Here is a 23,283-nt window from a genome sequence, read left to right as displayed (position 1 = left end):
AAAAAGCAATCTCCTAAAGAAAACTGCCTGGCCCATCATTGTTTGTAAACGCAAGGTGGAGGACCCTTAGGTGGATGTGGAGCTAAAAATCATACTTCAGATTCATTAGGTTTGAGGCACCAACATTTAAAACCAGTAATCTTAAATTCTTTAAATTCAGAATTTTTTATTTCTATTATTATAATTTCTTTTTATAATTATAATAGACTTTAAAATCCCTGCTACCAGTAACTGACCTGGACTGTCTATAAGTAAGGTTATACAAAATAATAATAATAATAAAACTAATACTGTTCTGTGAATTTCTTTGTTTTGCAGTTTGTGGTGACTATGTTCTGGACCCTGTACCTTTATGATAGAGACCTGGTGTATCCAAGACTCTTGGACAATGTTATACCTCAGTGGCTGAACCATGGAATGGTTAGTATGTGATTGCTTTGCAACAGTACATACATACAGTGGGGTTAAAAAGTATTTAGTCAGCCACTGATTGTGCAAGTTCTCCTACTTAGAAAGATGAGAGAGGTCTGTAATTTTCATCATAGGTACACTTCAACTATGAGAGACAAAATGAGAAAAAAAAATCCAGGAAATCACATTGTAGGATTTTTAAAGAATTTTTTTGTAAATTATGGTGGAAAATAAGTATTTGGTCAATAACAAAAGTTCAACTCAGTACTTTGTAACATAACCTTTGTTGGCAATGACAGAGGTCAAACGTTTCCTGGAAGTCTTCACCAGGTTTGCACACACTGTAGCTGGTATTTTGGCCCATTCCTCCATGCAGATCTCCTCTAGAGCAGTGATGTTTTGGGGCTGTTGCTGGGCAACACGGACTTTCAACTCCCTCCACAAATTTTCTATGGGGTTGAGGTCTGGAGACTGGCTAGGCCACTCCAGGACCTTGAAATGCTTTTTACGGAGCCACTCCTTCGTTGCCCGAGCGGTGTGTTTGGGATCATTGTCATGCTGGAAGACCCAGCCACGTTCCATCTTCAATGCTCTCACTGATGGAAGGAGGTTTTGGTTTAAAATCTCACGATACATGGCCCCGTTCATTCTTCCCTTAACACGGATCAGTCGTCCTGTCCCCTTTGCAGAAAAACAGCCCCAAAGCATGATGTTTCCACCCCCATGCTTCGTAGTAGGTATGGTGTTCTTGGGATGCAACTCAGCATTCTTCTTCCTCCAAACACGACGAGTTGAGTTTTTACCAAAAAGTTCCATTTTGGTTTCATCAGACCACATTATATTCTCCCAATCCTCTTCTGGATCATCCATATGCTCTCTGGCAAACTTCAGACAGGCCTGGACATGTACTGGCTTAAGCAGGGGAACACGCCTGGCACTGCAGGATTTGAGTCCCTCTCGGCGTAGTGTGTTACTGATGGTAGCCTTTGTTACTTTGGTCCCAGCTCTCTGCAGGTCATTCATCAGGTCCCTCTGTGTAGTTCTGGGATTTTTGCTCACCGTTCTCATGATTATTTTGACCCCACGGGATGAGATCTTGACCCCAAGGGAGATTATCAATGGTCTTGTATGTCTTCCATTTTCTTACAATTGCTCCCACAGTTGATTTATTCACACCAACCTGCTTGCCTATTGTAGATTCACTCTTCCCAGCCTGGTGCAGGTCTACAATTTTCTTCCTGGTGTCCTTCGACAGCTCTTTGGTCTTGTCCATGGTTGAGTTTGGAGTCTGACTGTTTGAGGCTGTGGACAGGTGTCTTTTATACAGATAACGAGGTCAAACAGGTGCCATTAATACAGGTAACGAGTAGAGGACAGAAAAGCTTCTTAAAGAATAAGTTACAGGTCTGTGAGAGCCAGAAATCTTGCTTGTTTGTTATTGATCAAATACTTATTTTCCACCATAATTTACAAATAAATTATTTAAAAATCCTACAATGTGATTTCCTGGATTTTTTTTTCTCATTTTGTCTCTCATAGTTGAAGTGTACCTATGATGAAAATTACAGACCTCTCTCATCTTTCTAAGTAGGAGAACCTGCACAATCAGTGGCTGACTAAATACTTTTTGACCCCACTGTACATATATATATATATAGTTTACACAGAGGCAGTTTAAAAAGGCTAAAAAATAATCAAAATTATTTTTAGTCAAAAGCTTCCAATTTAAACTTTACATATGCACTCCATCATGTATTACAAAATGTGTATAAGGTCAAAATTAAAGCCAACATGAACCATGGAATGACAAATCCCTCAGGCACAAACCATGACCATGATCAAAATTAAGCGGTTGTTGAAGAATGACTGATTACATAAAAGGGGATATAAAATTCAGTCGAAAAATCAGTTTTATTCTTATCCCTGACTTACAGACTTGTGTGTCCTTAATAAGAAAATATGCTTTAATTATTTAATATAAAATGTATAACTGAAATTATGTTCAATGCATAAAACATTTGCATTTAAAATGACTTTACCATTTGTCACTATCAGAAAAAAAATACTGGGTGTGCTCCACTAGATGGCCTAACATAGAAATTAAGAATAGAAAAAAGGTTCTTAAAAGCAAATAAAGCATCCTACTGCTGAAAACAGTTCTGGAAATGCGAAGGTTCCAGCTCAGCCAGTTTAGCTGTTGAAAGCTAGGAGAGCATTACTCCACCTGTGCTGCATTCCATGCTATCTTGTTTGTTTATTTATGCTTCCATGGCAACAGTCCTGTGCTTTCCCTCTACTTACAGGAGGAAATACTGACTGGGTTCTGTTACTGTTTGGCGGATGCTTGTGACTGTGATTAAACACACACAAATATTTTTCAAACACAAATATTGGAATGTATGGAATGTAAACATGTTTTAATGTATGTTGTTGAGAAGGACTATCCAGCAATGTTCTGAAATGTTCCTGGTTCAAGGGACATTAAGAGACATCAAATAGCAAAACAGCACAAAAAACTGCTATCAGAGCTAACATCTACTACTGTTAGCATTGATAGCATTTTCTTACATACCTCGGACAGTTTCAAACATTTTATGCCATGTGCTGTGTGTTTGGCAAACAGAGCATAATTAATGTGGCACTGACAGGGCATCAGTGTTTAAAAGGCCTCTATCAGATGGAACATTAATTTTATCAGTAGCAAATTTTGAAGCTTTTGGAACTGACATAAGGTCATGTTGCTTCTGTTATGTCATAACTACTGTTTACTTGCCAATAAGTACTATAATCCTAATGTAGGTAATGAATGTTTTATGGTAGGCATCATATTATAAACATATTTAAAAGAAACAACTCAGTGCTGTTTCAAACGGAAAACAGTATTGTAACAACAAAGTTGTTCTGTGTTGTTTGAGAAAAAAAGTGGTAGGTTATTTATAGCTGGTGTTTTAAAATTACACTAACACACTACCGCAAGGATCCAAGGTTTGAATTCCCAGCGGTGCTATCTACTGGACAGGCGTCTTCATGCAGGCATGATTTGCTATGTCTGAGGTGGAGATGGCAGAGACCTTGTAACTAATTGGTGTCTTGTCCGTTTGTCATATGTATAATGTGTTACTGCATTGCACCCGGTAATTCTGGGGAAACCAGACCCACCACAGGGTAACACATAAAAATGAAACCAAATTTTGAGTAGTCCTCAGACACGTCTAAAAGTACATATTGCAGCCTTCAGACCTTTTACAGTACAACTTACAACACACATCAAAACATCAAACCTAAACAGTGAGGCCAAACTAAAGTTGTAACAGGTTTAGTTTCTGGCACATCTGGAAAGTTTGAATGTGCCAGTTGAGGCTCTCTAGCATTCTGCTCTTAGGCATTGCAGGCCGTGCTCATATTTAATTCAGAAGGTCAGTTCAGGGGAGCTTTAAATGACACAAGCTCCTGGAATGAATCGCATTGTGTACAGGGGCCATTATAACTGATTACCTAAAGTAAACAACCCCTATATCTACACTGGGCCTTTGTTGGGCAGTGAACTAGAAATAGGGTAGACAAACGTGATATACCACAGTAGTCTTTCTGCCAGAGCAGCCCTCCCAGCCTCCTTTACCATCAACTATTCATGGGCTTCTTTCAGGCTTTCAGTAGCGTACACTCCTCTACTCGTTCATACAATCAACCATTTTCAGACTTGATTTAGGCAATTGTATTAGCATTTGTAACCAGTTCATCAAACCCATTAAACTGACCAAGGTAGAGTTTAGCTTTTTTACTGCACAAAGTACTGTAAATGTATTATCTGAAAAACATTGGCCACCAAGCGATCACCATTAATTCAACTTCCAAGACTCTATTTAAGTTTGACAGCAACATAATACTACAGTAACATGACTACATATTTTAGAAAGCTATTCAGTTAGCAATAGCACATGTTTTAAAAATTCTGGTGCCCCGTCCAAGGTGTTACTGTGTGCCTTGCGGCCATTGAAAAGCTGGGATAGGCTTCAGCACCCCCCTCCCCCACATGACCCTAATTGGATAAGCGATTAAGAAAGTAAGAAGTCTGATTTGCTTCAGTTGAGAAAGTTTCTGGACTCGATCCAGTCTATATTTTTGACCTGTGCTTATGTAGGCATGTAGGCATTTGCTATTATGAGGAAACGGGTCTGTATACAACTTTTATACGTGGACCTCACGAAAGAATCCATTCTGGATGCAAGCGTCATCAGTCAGTGAAGTGACACTGCTGCATCTCCCTTATTATATTCACTCCTGCTTTATACTGAGTTCTTTTTCTTTATTCTTTTGTTAAGAATTTAGTTTTAACATGCTGCTTGGTTGAGCAGTTAGCATATAGATAAGATTAGTTTAAACATATTAGATTGCACGTTTGTGAATGTACCTATAGAGACCCAATTAAAATCTTCAGGCCTTACTTGACTGGCAGGCTTGTGGATTTAATGTGTGTTTTACCAAGAAAGTTAACAAGGGTATAGTTCTTACCCTTTGTTTAATCCGGAAGATGGCTTGTGGGTTACACAAAGCTCTCAAAGGCTCAAAGTTTATAGTGTAACAAATATGATCACATGACCATGAGCACTTTAAAAATGTTTGTTAGTCAGCATTTTTAACAAACGAAAAATCGATTGTTTCCTTATAGTTTAATTTTAAGTGTTTAATGCACACATTCAAACTGACATTTATTTGCAGTAATTATTAAATGCAACCTACTTTAAAAAGTAAAAGTATAAAAGTAATTAAGCCTACTTATCACTTTCAACAGTTGAAGCCCTTCAACCTGGCATATGTTCTATAAAACTCACAGAATGTGAATTTAAAGTGTTAGAGTTAGAACTGGAGCATCAGGTGGAACTGTGACTGTGAGTCCAATAAATTAATTGATAGAATAATGTACATTTAAAGCCACTTCAGGAGTGTTTGCTACACCCTTAAGATCTTGAAAAGCTGATTTATTTGATGTGTTTATTTAAAACATTTATTAAATTGATATTTCAAGTCAAGTCAAATTTATTTGTATTGCAATTTTTTTTACAATAGACATTGTCTCAAAGCAACTTTACAGAATTCAGGACCGACAGACCAAAAACCCCTGCTGAGCAAGCCGAGGGCTACAGCGGCAAGGAAAAACTCCTCTAAAATTACAGGAAGAAACCTTGAGAGGAACCAGACTTAGCAGGGACCCCATCCTCCTTGGGTGGCCTGAAGGATAATTTGAATGATACACACACAAAATTTAATTGAACTAAAAGTTATAACTAGCCAAAAAAAAAAAAAAACATATAAAAATTTGAAACCTATCACTTGAACTCGGCTGCAGTCCAAATCAAACCTTCTTATAATGTTTATGAACAAATTATTCCTTTTGGCTGCTCCCATTAGGGGTCGCCACAGCAGATTAGTTTTCTGCATATTTGATTTGGCACAGTTTTTATGCTGGATCCCCTTCCTGGCCAAACCCTCCTGTTTATACTGGCATGGTACCGACACTAAAGGTGCACTGATATGTGTCCCCCTGATGGCTAGGTTCATGTTACACCATGCACCTTCTGTATTTGTGACCCCAGTCCAGGATTCAAACCCTTGGAACTCAGGCACTGCTGTTACTAGCAGCGTGGCTCTTACCATTAGGCCACACAAGCTCATACTCCTTGATGAAAAGCATGATTACTTTATATGAAATGGGTTTTGACATTAAATTTATATTATGTTATATTGCTTACAGTTATTGCTTTCATTATTTTGTACTTCTGTCTGCAGCATAAGTTTTATTTGCACCAGAACTTTGGAATGTGAAATTGTTAACTTACAATAAATTTAATTGCATTTTGCATGTAAAATGTTTGCATACATGACATTACTAGAAATCTGAAAAAGGCATTTTCCAGAAGAAACCATAGACTTCACTTCTGATGTACATGTACAATCAGGAAGTACATTTAGTTAGCCAACTGTGCTCTACTGGATAGAGGGAGACAGAGCTGGTGAAGAGAATGGAAAAAACAACGCTTAAACAAGCAAAAAAAGTTCTATTTTTAGTAAAATAATTCTTTCCTTGTTTTAAGTGCTGTCAGTTAAGCTATTTCCTTTGGTTTTATGTAAGTGCTAGGAGATTACTTAAAATGATCAATAATTGCTGGTTAATATTTTTGTGATGCTAATATTTCACTACCATTTGGGGTTTGGCAGTGTACAGTCTCATTCTGAATTCATGATTGAGTTGCTCTGTTCAAATCCCATCATTAAAATGGACTCATAGCTGGCCTAGTAACCTCATCCTATAACTAAGTAAATATTTAGAAAGCTTGACACAGTGACTTAACAGTAGAATTTTTATCTATTACTTGGTGGACCTATGACATTATTTGCTCCTACACATAAAGTTCCTAGCCTCTGTAAACCTCAAATTTAATTAAGCATGTGAAAACATCTGTTTTATTATAACACAATTGTAGCATAATACACAGTGCAAAGGAGATTTGTAAAATTGTAACGTAATGCACTGTAATGTAAATCAGTTTGGCATAGTAGACTTATGCATTTGCCCCAAAACAGAATTTAGTTGAAAAAGCATTAACATACAAACATATTAAAGGTGTCTGATGCAAGTCAACAAACGTAGACCTGCGGGACCAGTCACAATTCTCCTAATGAGATTTTGCACCTGAAGAACATCAGGATAGGATCTGGCTTTGGCACTGAAATTGATCACTGCCACTCCCACTGTTTTTTAGATGTTCGCTACAACACTGGAGGAGTTCAATCTACACCATAGATATACACCATATATATACAGTGTATCACAAAAGTGAGTACACCCCTCACATTTCTGCAGATATTTAAGTATATCTTTTCATGGGACAACACTGACAAAATGACACTTTGACACAATGAAAAGTAGTCTGTGTGCAGCTTGTATAACAGTGTAAATTTATTCTTTCCTCAAAATAACTCAATATACAGCCATTAATGTCTAAACCACCGGCAACAAAAGTGAGTACACCCCTAAGAGACTACACCCCTAAATGTCCAAATTGAGCACTGCTTGTCATTTTCCCTCCAAAATGTCATGTGATTTGTTAGTGTTACTAGGTCTCAGGTGTGCATAGGGAGCAGGTGTGTTCAATTTAGTAGTACAGCTCTCACACTCTCTCATACTGGTCACTGAAAGTTAAAACATGGCACCTCATGGCAAAGAACTCTCTGAGGATCTTAAAAGACGAATTGTTGCGCTACATGAAGATGGCCAAGGCTACAAGAAGATTGCCAACACCCTGAAACTGAGCTGCAGCACAGTGGCCAAGATCATCCAGCGTTTTAAAAGAGCAGGGTCCACTCAGAACAGACCTCGCGTTGGTCGTCCAAAGAAGCTGAGTGCACGTGCTCAGCGTCACATCCAACTGCTGTCTTTGAAAGATAGGCGCAGGAGTGCTGTCAGCATTGCTGCAGAGATTGAAAAGGTGGGGGGTCAGCCTGTCAGTGCTCAGACCATACGCCGCACACTACATCAAATTGGTCTGCATGGCTGTCACCCCAGAAGGAAGCCTCTTCTGAAGTCTCTACACAAGAAAGCCTGCAAACAGTTTGCTGAAGACATGTCAACAAAGGACATGGATTACTGGAACCATGTCATATGGTCTGATGAGACCAAGATTAATTTGTTTGGTTCAGATGGTCTCAAGCATGTGTGGCGGCAATCAGGTGAGGAGTACAAAGATAAGTGTGTCATACCTACAGTCAAGCATGGTGGTGGGAATGCCATGGTCTGGGGCTGCATGAGTGCAGCAGGTGTTGGGGAGTTACATTTCATTGAGGGACACATGAACTCCAATATGTACTGTGAAATACTGAAGCAGAGCATGATCCCCTCCCTCCGGAAACTGGGTCGCAGGGCAGTGTTCCAGCATGATAATGACCCCAAACACACCTCTAAGACGACCACTGCTTTATTGAAGAGGCTGAGGGTAAAGGTGATGGACTGGCCAAGCATGTCTCCAGACCTAAACCCAATAGAACATCTTTGGGGCATCCTCAAGCGGAAGGTGGAGGAGCGCAAAGTCTCGAATATCCGCCAGCTCCGTGATGTCGTCATGGAGGAGTGAAAAAGCATTCCAGTGGCAACCTGTGAAGCTCTGGTAAACTCCATGCCCAGGAGAGTTAAGGCAGTTCTGGGAAATAATGGTGGCCACACAAAATATTGACACTTCAGGAACTTTCACTAAGGGGTGTACTCACTTTTGTTGCCGGTGGTTTAGACATTAATGGCTGTATATTGAGTTATTTTGAGGGAAGAATAAATTGACACTGTTATATAAGCTGCACACAGACTACTTTTCATTGTGTCAAAGTGTCATTTTGTCAGTGTTGTCCCATGAAAAGATATACTTAAATATCTGCAGAAATGTGAGGGGTGTACTCACTTTTGTGATACACTGTATATACCGTATATGCTGGCGCATCTGTGACCAAGACAGCAAGTCTTTGTGATGTATCAAGAGCCACGGTATCCAGGGTAATGTCAGCATACCACCAAGAAGGACAAACCACATCCAACAGGAATAACTGTGGACGCAAGAGGAAGCTGTCTGAAAGGGATGTTCGGGTGCTAACCCGGATTGTATCCAAAAAACATAAAACCACGGCTGCCCAAATCACGGCAGAATTAAATGTGCACCTCAACTCTCCTGTTTCCACCAGAACTGTCCGTCGGGAGCTCCACAGGGTCAATATACACGGCCGGGCTGCTATAGCCAAACCTTTGGTCACTCGTGCCAATGCCAAACGTCGGTTTCAATGGTGCAAGGAGCGCAAATCTTGGGCTGTGGACAATGTGAAACATGGATTGTTCTCTGATGAGTCCACCTTTACTGTTTTCCCCACATCCGGGAGAGTTACGGTGTGGAGAAGCCCCAAAGAAGCGTACCACCCAGACTGTTGCATGCCCAGAGTGAAGCATGGGGGTGGATCAGTGATGGTTTGGGCTGCCATATCATGGCATTCCCTTGGCCCAATACTTGTGCTAGATGGGCGCGTCACTGCCAAGGACTACCGAACCATTCTGGAGGACCATGTGCATCCAATGGCGGTGCCGTGTATCAGGATGACAATGCACCAATACACACAGCAAGACTGGTGAAAGATTGGTTTGATGAACATGAAAGTGAAGTTGAACATCTCCCATGGCCTGCACAGTCACCAGATCTAAATATTATTGAGCCACTTTGGGGTGTTTTGGAGAAGCGAGTCAGGAAACGTTTTCCTCCACCAGCATCACGTAGTGACCTGGCCACTATCCTGCAAGAAGAATGGCTTAAAATCCCTCTGACCACTGTGCAGGACTTGTATATGTCATTTCCAAGACGAATTGACGCTGTATTGGCCGCAAAAGGAGGCCCTACACCATACTAATAAATTATTGTGGTCTAAAACCAGGTGTTTCAGTTATTTTGTCCAACCCCTGTATATATGCTGTTCTTCAATGGTGAGGACTCTCCCAGGTCCACTACAGAGCAGGTATTATTTACGTGGTGGATCATTCTCAGCACTGCAGTGACAATGACATGGTGGTGGTGTGTTAGTGTGTGTTGTGTGTTGTGTTTTTTCTCAATAGTGCAAACAACATTTTTACATAATCCATCTTCACACTGACATGCAGCCCCGGTTCTGGACACGCTGCCCACTGCGCTACTTAAACATTGGAATAGTAAACAGGTTGTTATGCTGATATGTCTGCGCACACAACTCAAATACTACTTAAAATAATAACCAGACGTTTTCTTATTCCCACAACAGCAGCAGTTTCCTTCTGTTTCATACATATCGCCCTGTATGTAAGCGCGTTTATTTCCGAACTCCAGTGAGAAAATCGGGGGTCCTAGGGCCTGCCCTGGTTTCATTCAAGTTTTATTTATATATATACTGTAGATAGGGCATAGGTTGTCCTAAACTTTTTTTTTCCATTTTTCTAAATTTCCATTTATGTTCATTACATTTTACAACTTGAGTTTAAAGGTAATTTTTTCAGTTTTATTTGTTTAGTTATATAAGCTCCATCTCTCAATACTGTTCAAATGAAGCTCAAATGTTTATACGTTAAAATATGTTCAAAAAGACAAAGGTTCTCATGGAGTGTCCTAACTTTTTCACATGATTGTATGTATGTACTGTAGAAGGAGAAATATGCCAATCCCCTCTAATACAGTGTATCACAAAAGTGAGTACACCCCTCACATTTCTGCAGATATTTACGTATATCTTTTCATGGGACAACACTGACAAAATGACACTTTGACACAATGAAAAGTAGTCTGTGTGCAGCTTATATAACAGTGTAAATTTATTCTTCCCTCAAAATAACTCAATATACAGTTATTAATGTCTAAACCACCGGCAACAAAAGTGAGTACACGCAGGGCAGTGTTCCAGCATGATAATGACCCCAAACACACCTCTAAGACGACCACTGCTTTATTGAAGAGGCTGAGGGTAAAGGTGATGGACTGGCCAAGCATGTCTCCAGACCTAAACCCAATAGAACATCTTTGGGGCATCCTCAAGCGGAAGGTGGAGGAGTGCAAAGTCTCGAATATCCGCCAGCTCCGTGATGTCGTCATGGAGGAGTGGAAAAGCATTCCAGTGGCAACCTGTGAAGCTCTGGTAAACTCCATGCCCAGGAGAGTTAAGGCAGTTCTGGGAAATAATGGTGGCCACACAAAATATTGACACTTCAGGAACTTTCACTAAAGGGTGTACTCACTTCTGTTGCCGGTGGTTTAGACATTAATGGCTGTATATTGAGTTATTTTGAGGGAAGAATACATTTACACTGTTATATAAGCTGCACACAGACTACTTTTCATTGTGTCAAAGTGTCATTTTGTCAGTGTTGTCCCATGAAAAGATATACTTAAATATCTGCAGAAATGTGAGGGGTGTACTCACTGTATTTATGGGTGTATTTATTGTTTTTAGGACATTTCAATATTTTTCTCACACATTTGTTGACAAGCTGGAGATCCTCTGCCCATCCCAAAAACTAAGCTTTTTGTAGATACTGATACTTTTGTACCAAATCATGATGATAATCACCTGTTGATATAAAATCACGTATTTTTTATTTATTTTCATTTTAACAAATAAAATGAAGCTGACCAGACAAAACATGAAATATCTTAGAGTTATACTGTCTGCAGTGAAATAAAAGTTAAAGTAAATGTAAGAAACAGTTCACAAGTACTTTTCACACTGTTTTAACTTTTTTTTTCTGGTTTGGGGTTGTAGTTCCGGCTCTTCTGGATGAGTAATGTGGAATGTTGAATGGAATTTTCCATAGACAGTCTTCATGCTCTGGCCAAAACCACAAGACTCAAACACAAGACTTCTTTGCATTGTGGTCAGAGAATAAGAGCTTCCACTTTAAATCAAGATGGGGGCTCAACCAAAATAAAAACACATCTGGTTTATGGGCAATTCTGCATAGACAAAACTGCACCATTAGGACAAATGCACAAACAACAGCCCTAGCACAAGGTGAATGCACGCAACCTCCTCCTAATCCACACTGAAGTATTTAGCATAGATTTCTTCACTGACAGAGGGCGATGGACTATGGTGTCATGTGAGCCCTGTTGTCAACTGGTACTGTGTCAGAGACAGCCTGAGAGACCAGGTGGGGAAACATAAGCTCTGACCTTGGGAGCACTCTCGTGACACACTATACCCTCCGGGAGCTTTCCGCTGGTCGGCCGACTAGCCCACGTGTCTAGCTACAGCTCTTTACGGGCTAAGTCAGGCAAGAATTTAATAAAGCAGCAAGTGTCATCTTAATCAGGGACTTAAACTGTGGCCTAGGACATGCCAAATCCTCACAAATCCAAAGCTTAAGTAAGTAATGAATAGAAATAGGCATATCAGTATGTACCGCCCACATACTGTAACTGAACTTAAGCACCTCTTGGACAGTTATGCCAGGGTTGGGCACAACAGACTCAGTTTTTTTTAAAAACACAAGCCTATCTTTGTTATTTATGATTCACAATTTGTACTTAAGTGCTCCTACCTTGTGCAATATCCACTGAAGCATGAAGCAGAATTAAGTTTAACATTGCTGTCCGACAATGTGTGATATTCACAAAATTTTACGATGAAAATCATTTACAGTAAACACCCATGTGAATAGCTGTATGGTATTCAAATAGTAATAATGAAAATATAAATTAATGTATTATATAACAATATAAAATACATTAAAGAAAATGTATTATAATAATAATAATAGCCGTGAGGGTATAGTGTGTCAAGAGAGTGCTTCCTCCATAAATTAATTTTACTAGCCACACCCAGGAATGATTACTGCCAGTCCTGTTAAATAAAAACATAATTTCAATAAAACCTGTAAAATAACCAACAAAATCTGGCAATGTGAAGCAGACTAGAATGTCTCAAAAAGAAGCACCTGATGCCTTGTTCTAAGGAGATTGAAATACAGATGTGAAAGTCAGTACAATCTACCAATCTAAATGAGTTACAAAGTCATTACCAGTGCTCTTAGACCCCAGTGAAACACTAAGAACCGTTATCCAAAAAACCTTTCTTGGAGAAATAAAAATCTTTCTTGGAGTGGCCGGCCTATCAAAATTCCACCAAGAACACATTAATGACTCATCCAGGACGTCACAAAATAACCTAGAACAACATCTTAAGCATTGCAGGCCTCACTTGCCTTAGTTGAGGTCAATGTACACAATTCCACAATAAGAAAGACACGGGGGGAAAGTGGCATCCATAATAGAGAAGTAAATAGCACAAACCACGTCTGACGAAAATCAATGTCATTTTAGTTGAGAAGGTTTCACTACTTGTTCCAGCATGGTGTTCTTGTTTTGGCAGCACATACACTCTGTTTTAAGGCTGTGATTTTAGGCTTTGTGCACAGTATGCAGTTTTAGTATCCAGTATTTCATTATCCAGTCAAATTTTCCAAATTTGGGAAAGCCCCCTATAATGCAGTGCAGCTGTTTATAAATTAACCAGTATTTTTTAAAAATACAAAACCACAGTATTTTTTTTCTTTATTTTATTGGATGCCTGCAACACTTTCCAAAATAATGAAACAGTAGCATGTGTCCTATGTTACATCACCTTTCATTTAACAATCTTTTTGGGTATTAAAATATATGCTGCTTTTTTGTTGTATTTTTTGTTGTTGTAACTTGTTGTACCCTTTATTGTCATATTCTTTGCTTTATTATGTACCACACGTTTTTAATGGGAGTGGAGTCTGTACTGCAGACAGGCTATTCCATCATCCATACACTTTGGTTATGCAGTCATACTCTGTAATGCTCCATGTTGAAACACTGATATAAACACAAGTTATCTAGAAGGCTGCTTATGCTGCTTCAAAACGTAGTTATCTTATGTACTTATTAATTGTACTGATGTGCAAATTACATTTGCAAATACACAGAGACCCTGAAATAGCTCACTGGCTAATGTTCTTCTGCTTTATTACAAGCATTTCTTGGCAAACTGTCTCTTTGCATAGTTGCTCATAAATTACTAGGCTTTTTTTTGATCCACCTGTTATACACAAGCCTGATTGCATGATGACTTTGAGATTTATTTTAGTAAGATGTCTCTCTACATTAGAGGCTGGTGGGACCAGATGTGTCACTGTGGAGCAGTGCTTCTACATACCTTCATACCCACTAATATTGTTGCGCCTTTATTACATATGATCGATACATTCCAAAAGTCCTTCTGTACCTGCTACTTAAAAGCTAGTATTTCTCTTATCAGGTTACAACCAATTTAAACTTAGTTTGACATTAGATGTTTGATTTTTGCTGTTTGTGTCTTGAGTTAGGGACCGTCTCAAAAGTTATCACAAGGGGCTGGCCCCTTAGCCTGCGGTTAAACCGTGGTTAAAAAAATACTTGTGCGCATGTTCAATGTGATTTCAATAATGAACTGATATATATAATAATCACTGATAATGATGAGGTAAAAACACATTTTAGAGTTATTCAAAATTACTTTTAAAAAAATAAAACCAAAAACTGAAATATCTTACTTTCAAAAGTATTCAGACTCTTTGTTGTGGTTCTCCAGTTTGTGACCAGGTACATTGTTTGCTTTAATTATCTTTAATGATATATCTAGATTTTTAATTTTGATATTTGAATAGATTAGACATAGTTTGAAAAGGCACACACCTTGATCTATCTATAAGGCTCACAAATTACACTACATTGTTGGGACAAAAAAACAAGCCATACCACCAAGGAACTGTCTGTGGATATCTGCTGTCAAGGCATTGATATCAGGGCAATATAATGCAATATTTAAGGCATTGAGTGTTCTCAGGACCACAGTGGCCTTAATAATTATGAAATGGAAGAAGCTTGGTCAAAATGTAAGCCTTCTTGAAGTTGGCAAGAAGGGACTTGGTCAAGAAGGTAACAAAAACAGTCACTCTAAAAGAGCATTAAAAGTCATGTGAAGAAATGGAAAACCTGTTGGATGGATAAACGTCTAACTACAGTCCCCATTCACAATTATTGGACCCTCTGGTAAAGATTAGTAAAAGGGTTTGACTGATAAACCAGACTGACCAAAGATGAATGGTCTGACCTCACTAATTACTGGGTCTTGTTAAAATCATTCTTTACTGCATCATTTAGCTGATGTATTTACAGCGACTATCACTGCCCTGAGAATCATGTCTCTTACATGTTTTAGTTTGTAGATGCATCCATCAAATCATTTATTACTGACAGTTGTAAAAGACAAATTATCTCTGTTCTACATTGCCCCATTTCTCTCTTATGCCCTAAACTTGTTTTTCTTTCTATGAATATTGTCTTAAAGATTTGCCTCAAGTTTTGTAAAAATCCATCAAAGACACACTGTTTAGGTCAAGCAAGTTCCGTTTACCAACAATTGAATGTGCTGGCCATATAGTTTCTAAATGTTTTAGATAAGTATTGAGGTTTACTTTTTTATTTGTTTATGTAAGTTTTGTGATAATAGCTTGAATATCCTAGGACCAGTACACAAATAGGTAGGTTTTATCTGTAATTCTAATAATGCTAGAGGGGAGACGGGGAGGATTATATAGAAGCTGGTACCAGCAACAGGACTGAGGAAGAGGAGCAACATCCTCAGGAAGCAGAGCAATGTCCTCAATGGGCACAGGGGGTGCCATCAAGTAGGGTAGCCATTCCCAATGGCTGATATCAGGGCAATGTAATCCAATCAGAAATCAGGGTGGTGCCATAAGGGAGTAGGGCATCAGCATTAGGGACCAGGGTGGTGCCATTAAAAACTGGCAAATGAGCAGTCTTTCTTGGTGCTAAGGCCTCCTCTGCACAATTGTAGGTGCCTTGCAGGTGCCTCGACCAGCCAGAAGCCAAGCACCTCTTAGACCACCTACACTCCATCGGACACAGCCGTTTGTGTTTGTGTCCCATCCAGTTCATAGCCACAGCTGGTTTCTGATCTCAGTGGTGGTGGGCAAGCGCATTAGACCACTCGGCCGCCCAAGCACCCTTTGATAAACTGAACATTTTTTTACATTTGTAAAAATAAGTAAATAAATAAGCCATCATTACAAGATGTTAAATAATCAGCATAACGGTTCTATGCAGATTTCCAGACTATGCAAACATTACCAGATTTATGTCATTTTTTACTTTCTGCCACCAAACATTCAATTAAAATGATGTGCATTACATCTTTCACCATAATTATAGCAGCAGTGCTTGGTTTAAGATCTGGAGGAGAAAAGTTATTTAAAAGAGTTAGTTCAAATGTTGCTTTCGTTTTAGCCATAAAAATGGTGTAAATGCTTGGGTGAAAGGATAAACATAAAATTTCACATGTTTCTTCACTTCTTTTAAGCTATTCCCACCAAATGTTTCAGTGTCAATTAAGGCAGTGAGACAGCTAAGGTCAGTGTTCAATAGCTGCCATCTGGTGGCTGTAAACATTTAAAAGGCAAAATCATTACAAGTTATGTTTTAATTGCATTAAATGTGTAAAAAGCTTGTTACATTTACCTATGTAAGTTGGGCAGCATCCTTATGTTGCCAGCCTCAACTGGTCCACATGCCACAGTTTGAGAACCCCTGGTTGAGCATAATAAGAAAATATTGGCTGCTTTTGAAATCTTTGCTATGGTGTGTTACAGGTCAACCTGTGTCCACAATGATTTTTGTACAGTAAATAAATAAATTAACTTTGTGACATGACCTCCTAGTGGAATTGCATACAAATAATTTACAAAACAACCCAAAATTAATAAAACAACAGAATTTGGGGAAAACCAAAACACATTTGATAGGGCCTAAACCTTTTAAAACCTTTTATTTATTTATTTATTTTTACTTTCCCCCTTTTCTCCAAATCTAGTCATATCCCAATTTTTGCTGCTGCAGCCCTCCAACCGAGATTGAGAAGAGTTCCCTACGACATGTGTGAAGCCAGTGACTGATTCTCTTTACCTTCCAGAGGCGGGGTCACACATACCATAGTATTGGGTACAAAGAGCCACACAGTGCCACCTGTGAACAACAGACCCTTTTGCAGGCGTATGGACCAGCCAGCAGAGACTGTAATTGCAGCAGCAATGAGAAATCTCTGCTTGACCATTTTCAAAATCCCTACAGACACAGCCAATCATGGCTGTGTAGGCACCTGGTCACTTGATAGCAGAGCTGAGGTTCAAAAGTGAATCTCAGTGGTGGTGGGCTGGAGCATTAAACTGCTGCGCTGCCCAAGCAACTCAAAGGCCCAAAATCTCCGAATAAAATGCAACAAAGACAGTGGTAAGATGTTTGTGGGCCCCTGTCTGATTTAAGGCCACTACGATTATTCTAATTTTCCCCCAGCAGTACTGGTCCTCCAGAAGCTGCAGTCATAATCATTTAAATTGAATGTCTTGACCTGTAAAGACTATAACAGTAGACAAGAACAGACAAACATGACATGAGAGATTCAACATCTGGTTTGGAAGACAAAGGCTGGGAGTAATTACCGACCCATACAGACTTGCTCTTGAAACCACAAAGAGTTTTATTTTTTTTTAAAACACACAGCAACGCGGTTTTTGGGGTCTTGGGTTCGATCCTTGCCCCTTGTCACTGTCTGTGAGATGTTTTTTCTCTTCTTTTGATCCCTCTAAATAACATGCATTAAGTGAATGTGTGAGTATGTAATGCCATGCAGTCAGTGTCTTAAGTGTTCTTAAGTTGGTTTAAAAAATTTATTTATGGTCCCATTAATTCAGTCCTACTGAAACTGTGTTATTCAGTGACCAACATTTGCTTTAATGTAAAGTTAACACCACATTCATGTTTAGAATTAAGTGGTTGGTTAAATCAATGAATGAATTATGTGTAATTTAACCTTCAGTCTTTATTCTTGTGTAATGCCTCTGTTCATGACACTATACACAGGGGGTCTATTGAAGCAAATGTTTGCTGTTTATACCTGTTTTTAGGGATTTTTTTGTGTTGGATAGGAGTACCACTGCTGGTCTTATTTTACTAAATGAAATGGTATGGAGTAAGAATTTATCTGTCTTTGGTTCTGTCTTGGAACAAAATGACCCTGTATGCTATACTGAGTAAAAACAAATGTTACTTTTAACCATTAAATCAATCAATTTTAGAAACAGTCTGGCTAAAATTGTTTAGAGGTGTTTAGATCACAGGTATGTTGAATGTAATAGGAAGGATAAACAATTAGTCTGCAGCTGATAAATAATAAAGCACCTAAACTAAAAGATGTTTATCAGTGTGGGCATTCAGAAATGTCATTCAGTACTTCTATATACCGTAATAATAATTTACTATTTTGTTTTATGATTATTCTAATTGGTTTCCTTTTCTCGTTTGCAGCATACAACAGTGCTACCTTTTATCATCATTGAGATGAGAACTACACATCATCTATATCCCAGCAGGCTGTGTGGACTCTTGGCTGTATGCAGTTTTGCAGTAGGATATGTTCTATGGTAATTGGTTTTACTCACTGTTACAATGCTGTTATCCAGGTGCAATCTTTGTATAATTCTAGGTGCAGCAAAATGCTAAACACCCCGCTACTATTTTGGAAACACTGAGTTTATGTATTTGTTGACCAAATACACTAACACTTTCTTACAAGTATTTGTTTGCTTTGGGAGCAAATAAGCCCAAAATACACATTTTATTTAGTTAAAAAGATTGATGAAGGACGTTTTGTAAAATGCAATAAAAAGAAGAATCTCTGATTTGTTAATTTTCTTGAATCTTTATTTAACTGACAAAAGTACAAATAAAATATTCCTAATGTTTTCACTGATCTTTTACTGAATGTTTTATTGAACTTATACATACATGTAAATACAAATGCCTGCAACGCATTCCAAAAAAGTTGGCACAAAGGCGTGTTTACCCCTATGTTCCATCACCTTTCCTGTTAATAAGACTTTTTAATAGTTTGGGAACTAAGGACACTAATTCTTGCAGTTTTGCAAAAGATATAAGGCTTCAGCTGCTTAACAGTCTGTGGTCACCATCATCTGATTCTTCTTTTCAAGCTGCACCATACATTTTCAATAGGAGACAGATCTGGACTGCAGGCAGGCAAGTCAAATACACATATTCTGTGTCTACAGTTGTAACACATACAAAATAAGGCCTGACATTGTCTAAAATAATCATTGATCTCCCTGGAAAAAGATGTTGCCTTTATGGCAGCATGTGTTTCTCAAAAATCCCAATATATGCCTCCAATTCAGTGGAACCTCTACAAATATGCAAATCACCCATGCCATAGGCACTGATGCACCCCAATAGCATGAAAGATTTCTCTCCTACACATGCTGAACTTATATAACTTCACTTATTCTAGGTGTTCAAACGTCTTTTAAGTGTTGTGAGAAGGAAGGATAACATTACAAAGCGGTAAATTCTTCACTATTCCAAATTTTTGAGATGTGTTACAGGCCTGAAACACTGGAATTGATGTATAGTAAGAAATGAAATGAAGTTGTCCACACAAAACATGAAATATCTGGAGTTCATACTGTCTGCAATGAACTAAAAGTCAAAGTAAATGTAAGAAACACAGCATTTTTCTTTTATTTGTAAATTCCATACTGTCCCAACTGTTTCTGATTTTGGGTTCTAACAGGTAGGAGTAATTTAGTAAGTTGTTGCCCTTTTAAGAGAACCATGTTGTTTCTACGGTAGTTTCTGATGCGACAGGTGAGACTGAGTTACCTTATTATAGCATTTAATATTACTACGTCACATATACAGTATATAGCCATAGTGTGATTGCCCTTTTAAAAGTGCATTGCATTTTTAAAAAAAAATTGTGCTGGCAGAGTGAACAGTTGGGTTGCAATGAACTGCTTTTAATCCTTAACATTTAACATCCTGGCTGGATTCTGTGGGGGATTGGTTGTGGAGCTGGACATTGCAGCAATTTAAAATAAGTAAATGCTTGCTTCTTTATTGAGCATTTTAGCAAGTTGCTGTCTTAACCATTGTGCAGTGTTATATGTATAAGAGCCACTATGCTTTTTATAGTGTCTGAATGCAGCTAGTTTACTGAGCCGAGGCAGCTATCCACAGCCATTTCAGGTGACAATTGTGCATATTTTGTATTCTGTGAATGAAGCATAGCATATTGGTGTGCTTTAAACAATAAATACTCACCTATTTTTGTTTTGGTTAAGTGTGCCCTTGAGGACAAGTGCTTTTAAAGTGACCTAATTTTAAAAGCACTAACATCAGCTTGGTATTGCACATGGAATGGTTTTATTAGCATGTCTTGCCTTGTCTGGCAGATGCTAATGGGTGTTTTTTTTACAGGATTGTGCAAGTTGCTTAGCTGAGTCAATTACTGTTATTTCTTCTTTAATGTTTTTTTTTTTTTTACTTTATTTGTTATTGGTTATACTGGGTTTCAAGGAAACATAGGCAAGTGGTATAAGTTAATATGTTTAATAATGTTTATGAGCAGCAATTGATTAAGACCATTAGACCTTAGCTAGTTTACATTGCTAAGGTGTGTTATCCGAGTCCTAGCACTATTTTGTTCCAATCGATGTGTGGGGAATTGCTGGTGTAATTTTTTGTTATGATTTTCAAGAGTTATTTACATGGTAGTTGCCCTGTTCTGGTTACGAGACCATAGTTGTATTAATCCTTTTTTCTTTATTCCCCCTAATTCTCTGTCCTTTATCTTGAGGCTGTCCAAGTTCTTCTGCTCTTCTTATGTTCTAATCTAACATCAGGCTAGCATGAGCTTGATATGGTAGTCTTCAGGTACAGGGAGTAAAAAATTCTGGCATATGACTAAAGAGAGCCAGCATGCAAAGAATGTGGGAAACAAATTAAAGACACTGGATCAACCACATCAAATTTCATAAGGCACCTGAAAACACACCCTGATAGGTTTGTTTAGTTCACACTAGCCACTTACCTGTCATTCCAGCTTTATAAAATACAAATCACAGGTGCAAGGATGAATTGTAACAAACTACTTTTTCTCTGTTTTATTAAGGATGTGTTGGGTACATAATGTGACCGGGGTCTGGGTGTATCCACTGCTGGAACACATTGGCACCACAGCCAAAGTTTTCTTCTTCATCTGCCTCACAGCACTTATCAGCCTCTACTATGTCATGGGGGAAATCCTCAACAACTATATCTGGGATGCCTCAAAAAGTAAGTGTGTGTGTTGTTCTTTGTTTTTCAAAGTTTTTCACACCTGCTAAAACATTGCTATTACAGTTAATCCACTAGATTTACCACTGAAATGTATTGATTAGCCATCTACAAATCTAAATAAAAAAACTATTAAGATGTTGCACACCTCTCTGTTTCACTTTTAAATTGGGCATTGTCATATTTTTTGTACAAATGAGTATGATCTAATCTTAAGAGCTAACCAGAGCTTACTTTGACTTCAGCTTTACATGTATTCATGCTTGATTTTTCTTGTGCTGAGATAAAACAATGATAGTAAGAAAATTATAGCAAATAAGAAAAGTAAAACATCTTCAAAAATTAGTCACCATCCAAACATTGCATCAACATGTGTTTGTGGAACATTTATTAGTTAATTCATCTTCACTAACTGATTCATCCTAATCAGATTTACGGTAGGTCCTACAATACCCTGAAACATAGGGAGCAGGACAGGAACATCAATCTATTGCACAGTGACTCACTAATTGATATCTAGAGGTAATCTGGTGCAACCAGTTTTCCTTCTGCGTGTTTATTGGTTGTGGAAGGAAGCGTAAGTACATTGACACCTGCAAAACATACAAAACTTCTTATAGACTGGCTTTGTGGCTTCTAAAAATTGGCTTTAGTTTTGCATTTTGCTTAGTTTCATTGGAGACTTAAGCAGAGTGTCTAAACTCATATATAAACACTAGGCTGCACCCACATGTTAGTGTTAGCATCGTTTGAAGCATGTAGCACAGTGGAGTATTGTGGATGGGAGTGTAGACAGATGGGAGTGTAAGCAGTCTGATAAGGGCCACATTCTCAACCGCCCACCCAAACAACACTGACCTACAAATCACAGAGTGCTTTTTGAGCACCCACACATACAAGCCTAAGCACATAGTCTTATAACTGCTGCAATTAATGTGTTGTTCTGAATCTAATAAATACCATATGGGCCATAGTATGAGAACAATTAACCACAAGATTGGTCAAACTCATTATTCTAAATTAGTGTTAATATGGAGTCCCAACCCTCTTTTGTGTCTTTAACAGCCACTTATCTTTAAAAGACTCAGCCTTTCATGGATACTGCTATTCAGTGTTAGGTTGAAATAAAATAAAATGTAAATGTAAGAAACACTGCATTTTTTTAATTGCATTTCCATGAAATCCATGATATTTTTTCTGATTTGGACTTGTACAAACACACTTGGCAGGGAGAGATAGTATGTAAGTGCCTGCAGTGTCTCTGGTCATTTAATGCTGCATTATAGAGCTCTCTTTGCTTGATGTTGGTGGGCTTATTTATTAGAATTGCTGGCGAACCAAAAATCTTCCTCTATGAGGGCCACACACCACAACTGCCATGCAAATGAATGAAAATAAACAAACCATTACACAATTACCACTGGTTGGTTTGGCTAGTGGTCCTGATTGCCATCTTCTCTTGTAATATGTACAATTACAATGCGGCAGACGAAAGCAGATGAAAAACACAAAGCATACATATCACAAGAAGCAGGTAATAAATTTTACAACAATAAAAAGGACACAGGACACAACTAATTATGTTTGTTATTTCTGTTTGTAGGTGCTGTAGAGTCCAGGAAGGATAAAGGGGACTGAGTTATTCACCAGTGCAATTCATTGATCATCTTAAGACTGTTCTCACAATTCCACATCCCTTTGTTTTGAGAGTAAATCTGAACTGAACATTAAAGCTGACACAGGGAGAGTAATCATTAATTAATGTAAAAAGAAATGCTACAGAGTTCACTTTAATGCTAATCGTTTTATCCCCACCAGAAGTGACAATCCTATGTTCTCCCTAATCCAAAAAACTCAAATCTTTTAGACATGGATCAACTGGATTTTAAAAAATATTTAAATATTACTTTTTAATTGAAATTCTTTTCTTTTATATATGTTTAGTATTATACCTTATTCTGTGTTATAAAACTATAGTCCATAGCCACAAGCATATGGTCTAATAATTACCTATTGTTCTCAGTACCAAGTTTAAAATCAGTTGCTGGGGTACAGTAGTTATTGGACATGGTTTCATTGTGGTGTGTTTGAGGAAGTTAAAGAAAGGAGCAGTAAGGAG

The 23,283-nt window shown here is 38.3% G+C and overlaps 1 protein-coding gene across 2 annotated transcripts in view; it reads left to right on the top strand.

Moving 5' to 3' along the window:
- aig1 (androgen-induced 1 (H. sapiens)) overlaps positions 1 to 22,903 on the top strand; it is a 39,161-nt gene extending 16,258 nt beyond the window's left edge. Inside the window, exons 3-6 of one of the 2 annotated variants that reach the window (XM_063001207.1) lie at positions 319 to 420; positions 18,342 to 18,457; positions 21,001 to 21,164; positions 22,768 to 22,903. In XM_063001207.1, the coding sequence (XP_062857277.1) occupies positions 319 to 420; positions 18,342 to 18,457; positions 21,001 to 21,164; positions 22,768 to 22,802 (417 nt within the window). In that variant the 3' untranslated portion in view covers positions 22,803 to 22,903. Of the gene's footprint in view, positions 1 to 318; positions 421 to 5,492; positions 5,659 to 18,341; positions 18,458 to 21,000; positions 21,165 to 22,767 lie in introns of those variants that run through there. The other variant, XM_063001204.1, reaches the window with a different exon arrangement.
- Positions 22,904 to 23,283: the final 380 nt, after the last annotated feature.

Source organism: Trichomycterus rosablanca, chromosome 9 (genome assembly GCF_030014385.1).
Source record: "Trichomycterus rosablanca isolate fTriRos1 chromosome 9, fTriRos1.hap1, whole genome shotgun sequence".
Classification (NCBI taxonomy): Eukaryota; Metazoa; Chordata; class Actinopteri; order Siluriformes; family Trichomycteridae; genus Trichomycterus; species Trichomycterus rosablanca.
This window is presented reverse-complemented; position numbering and strand designations above follow the sequence as displayed.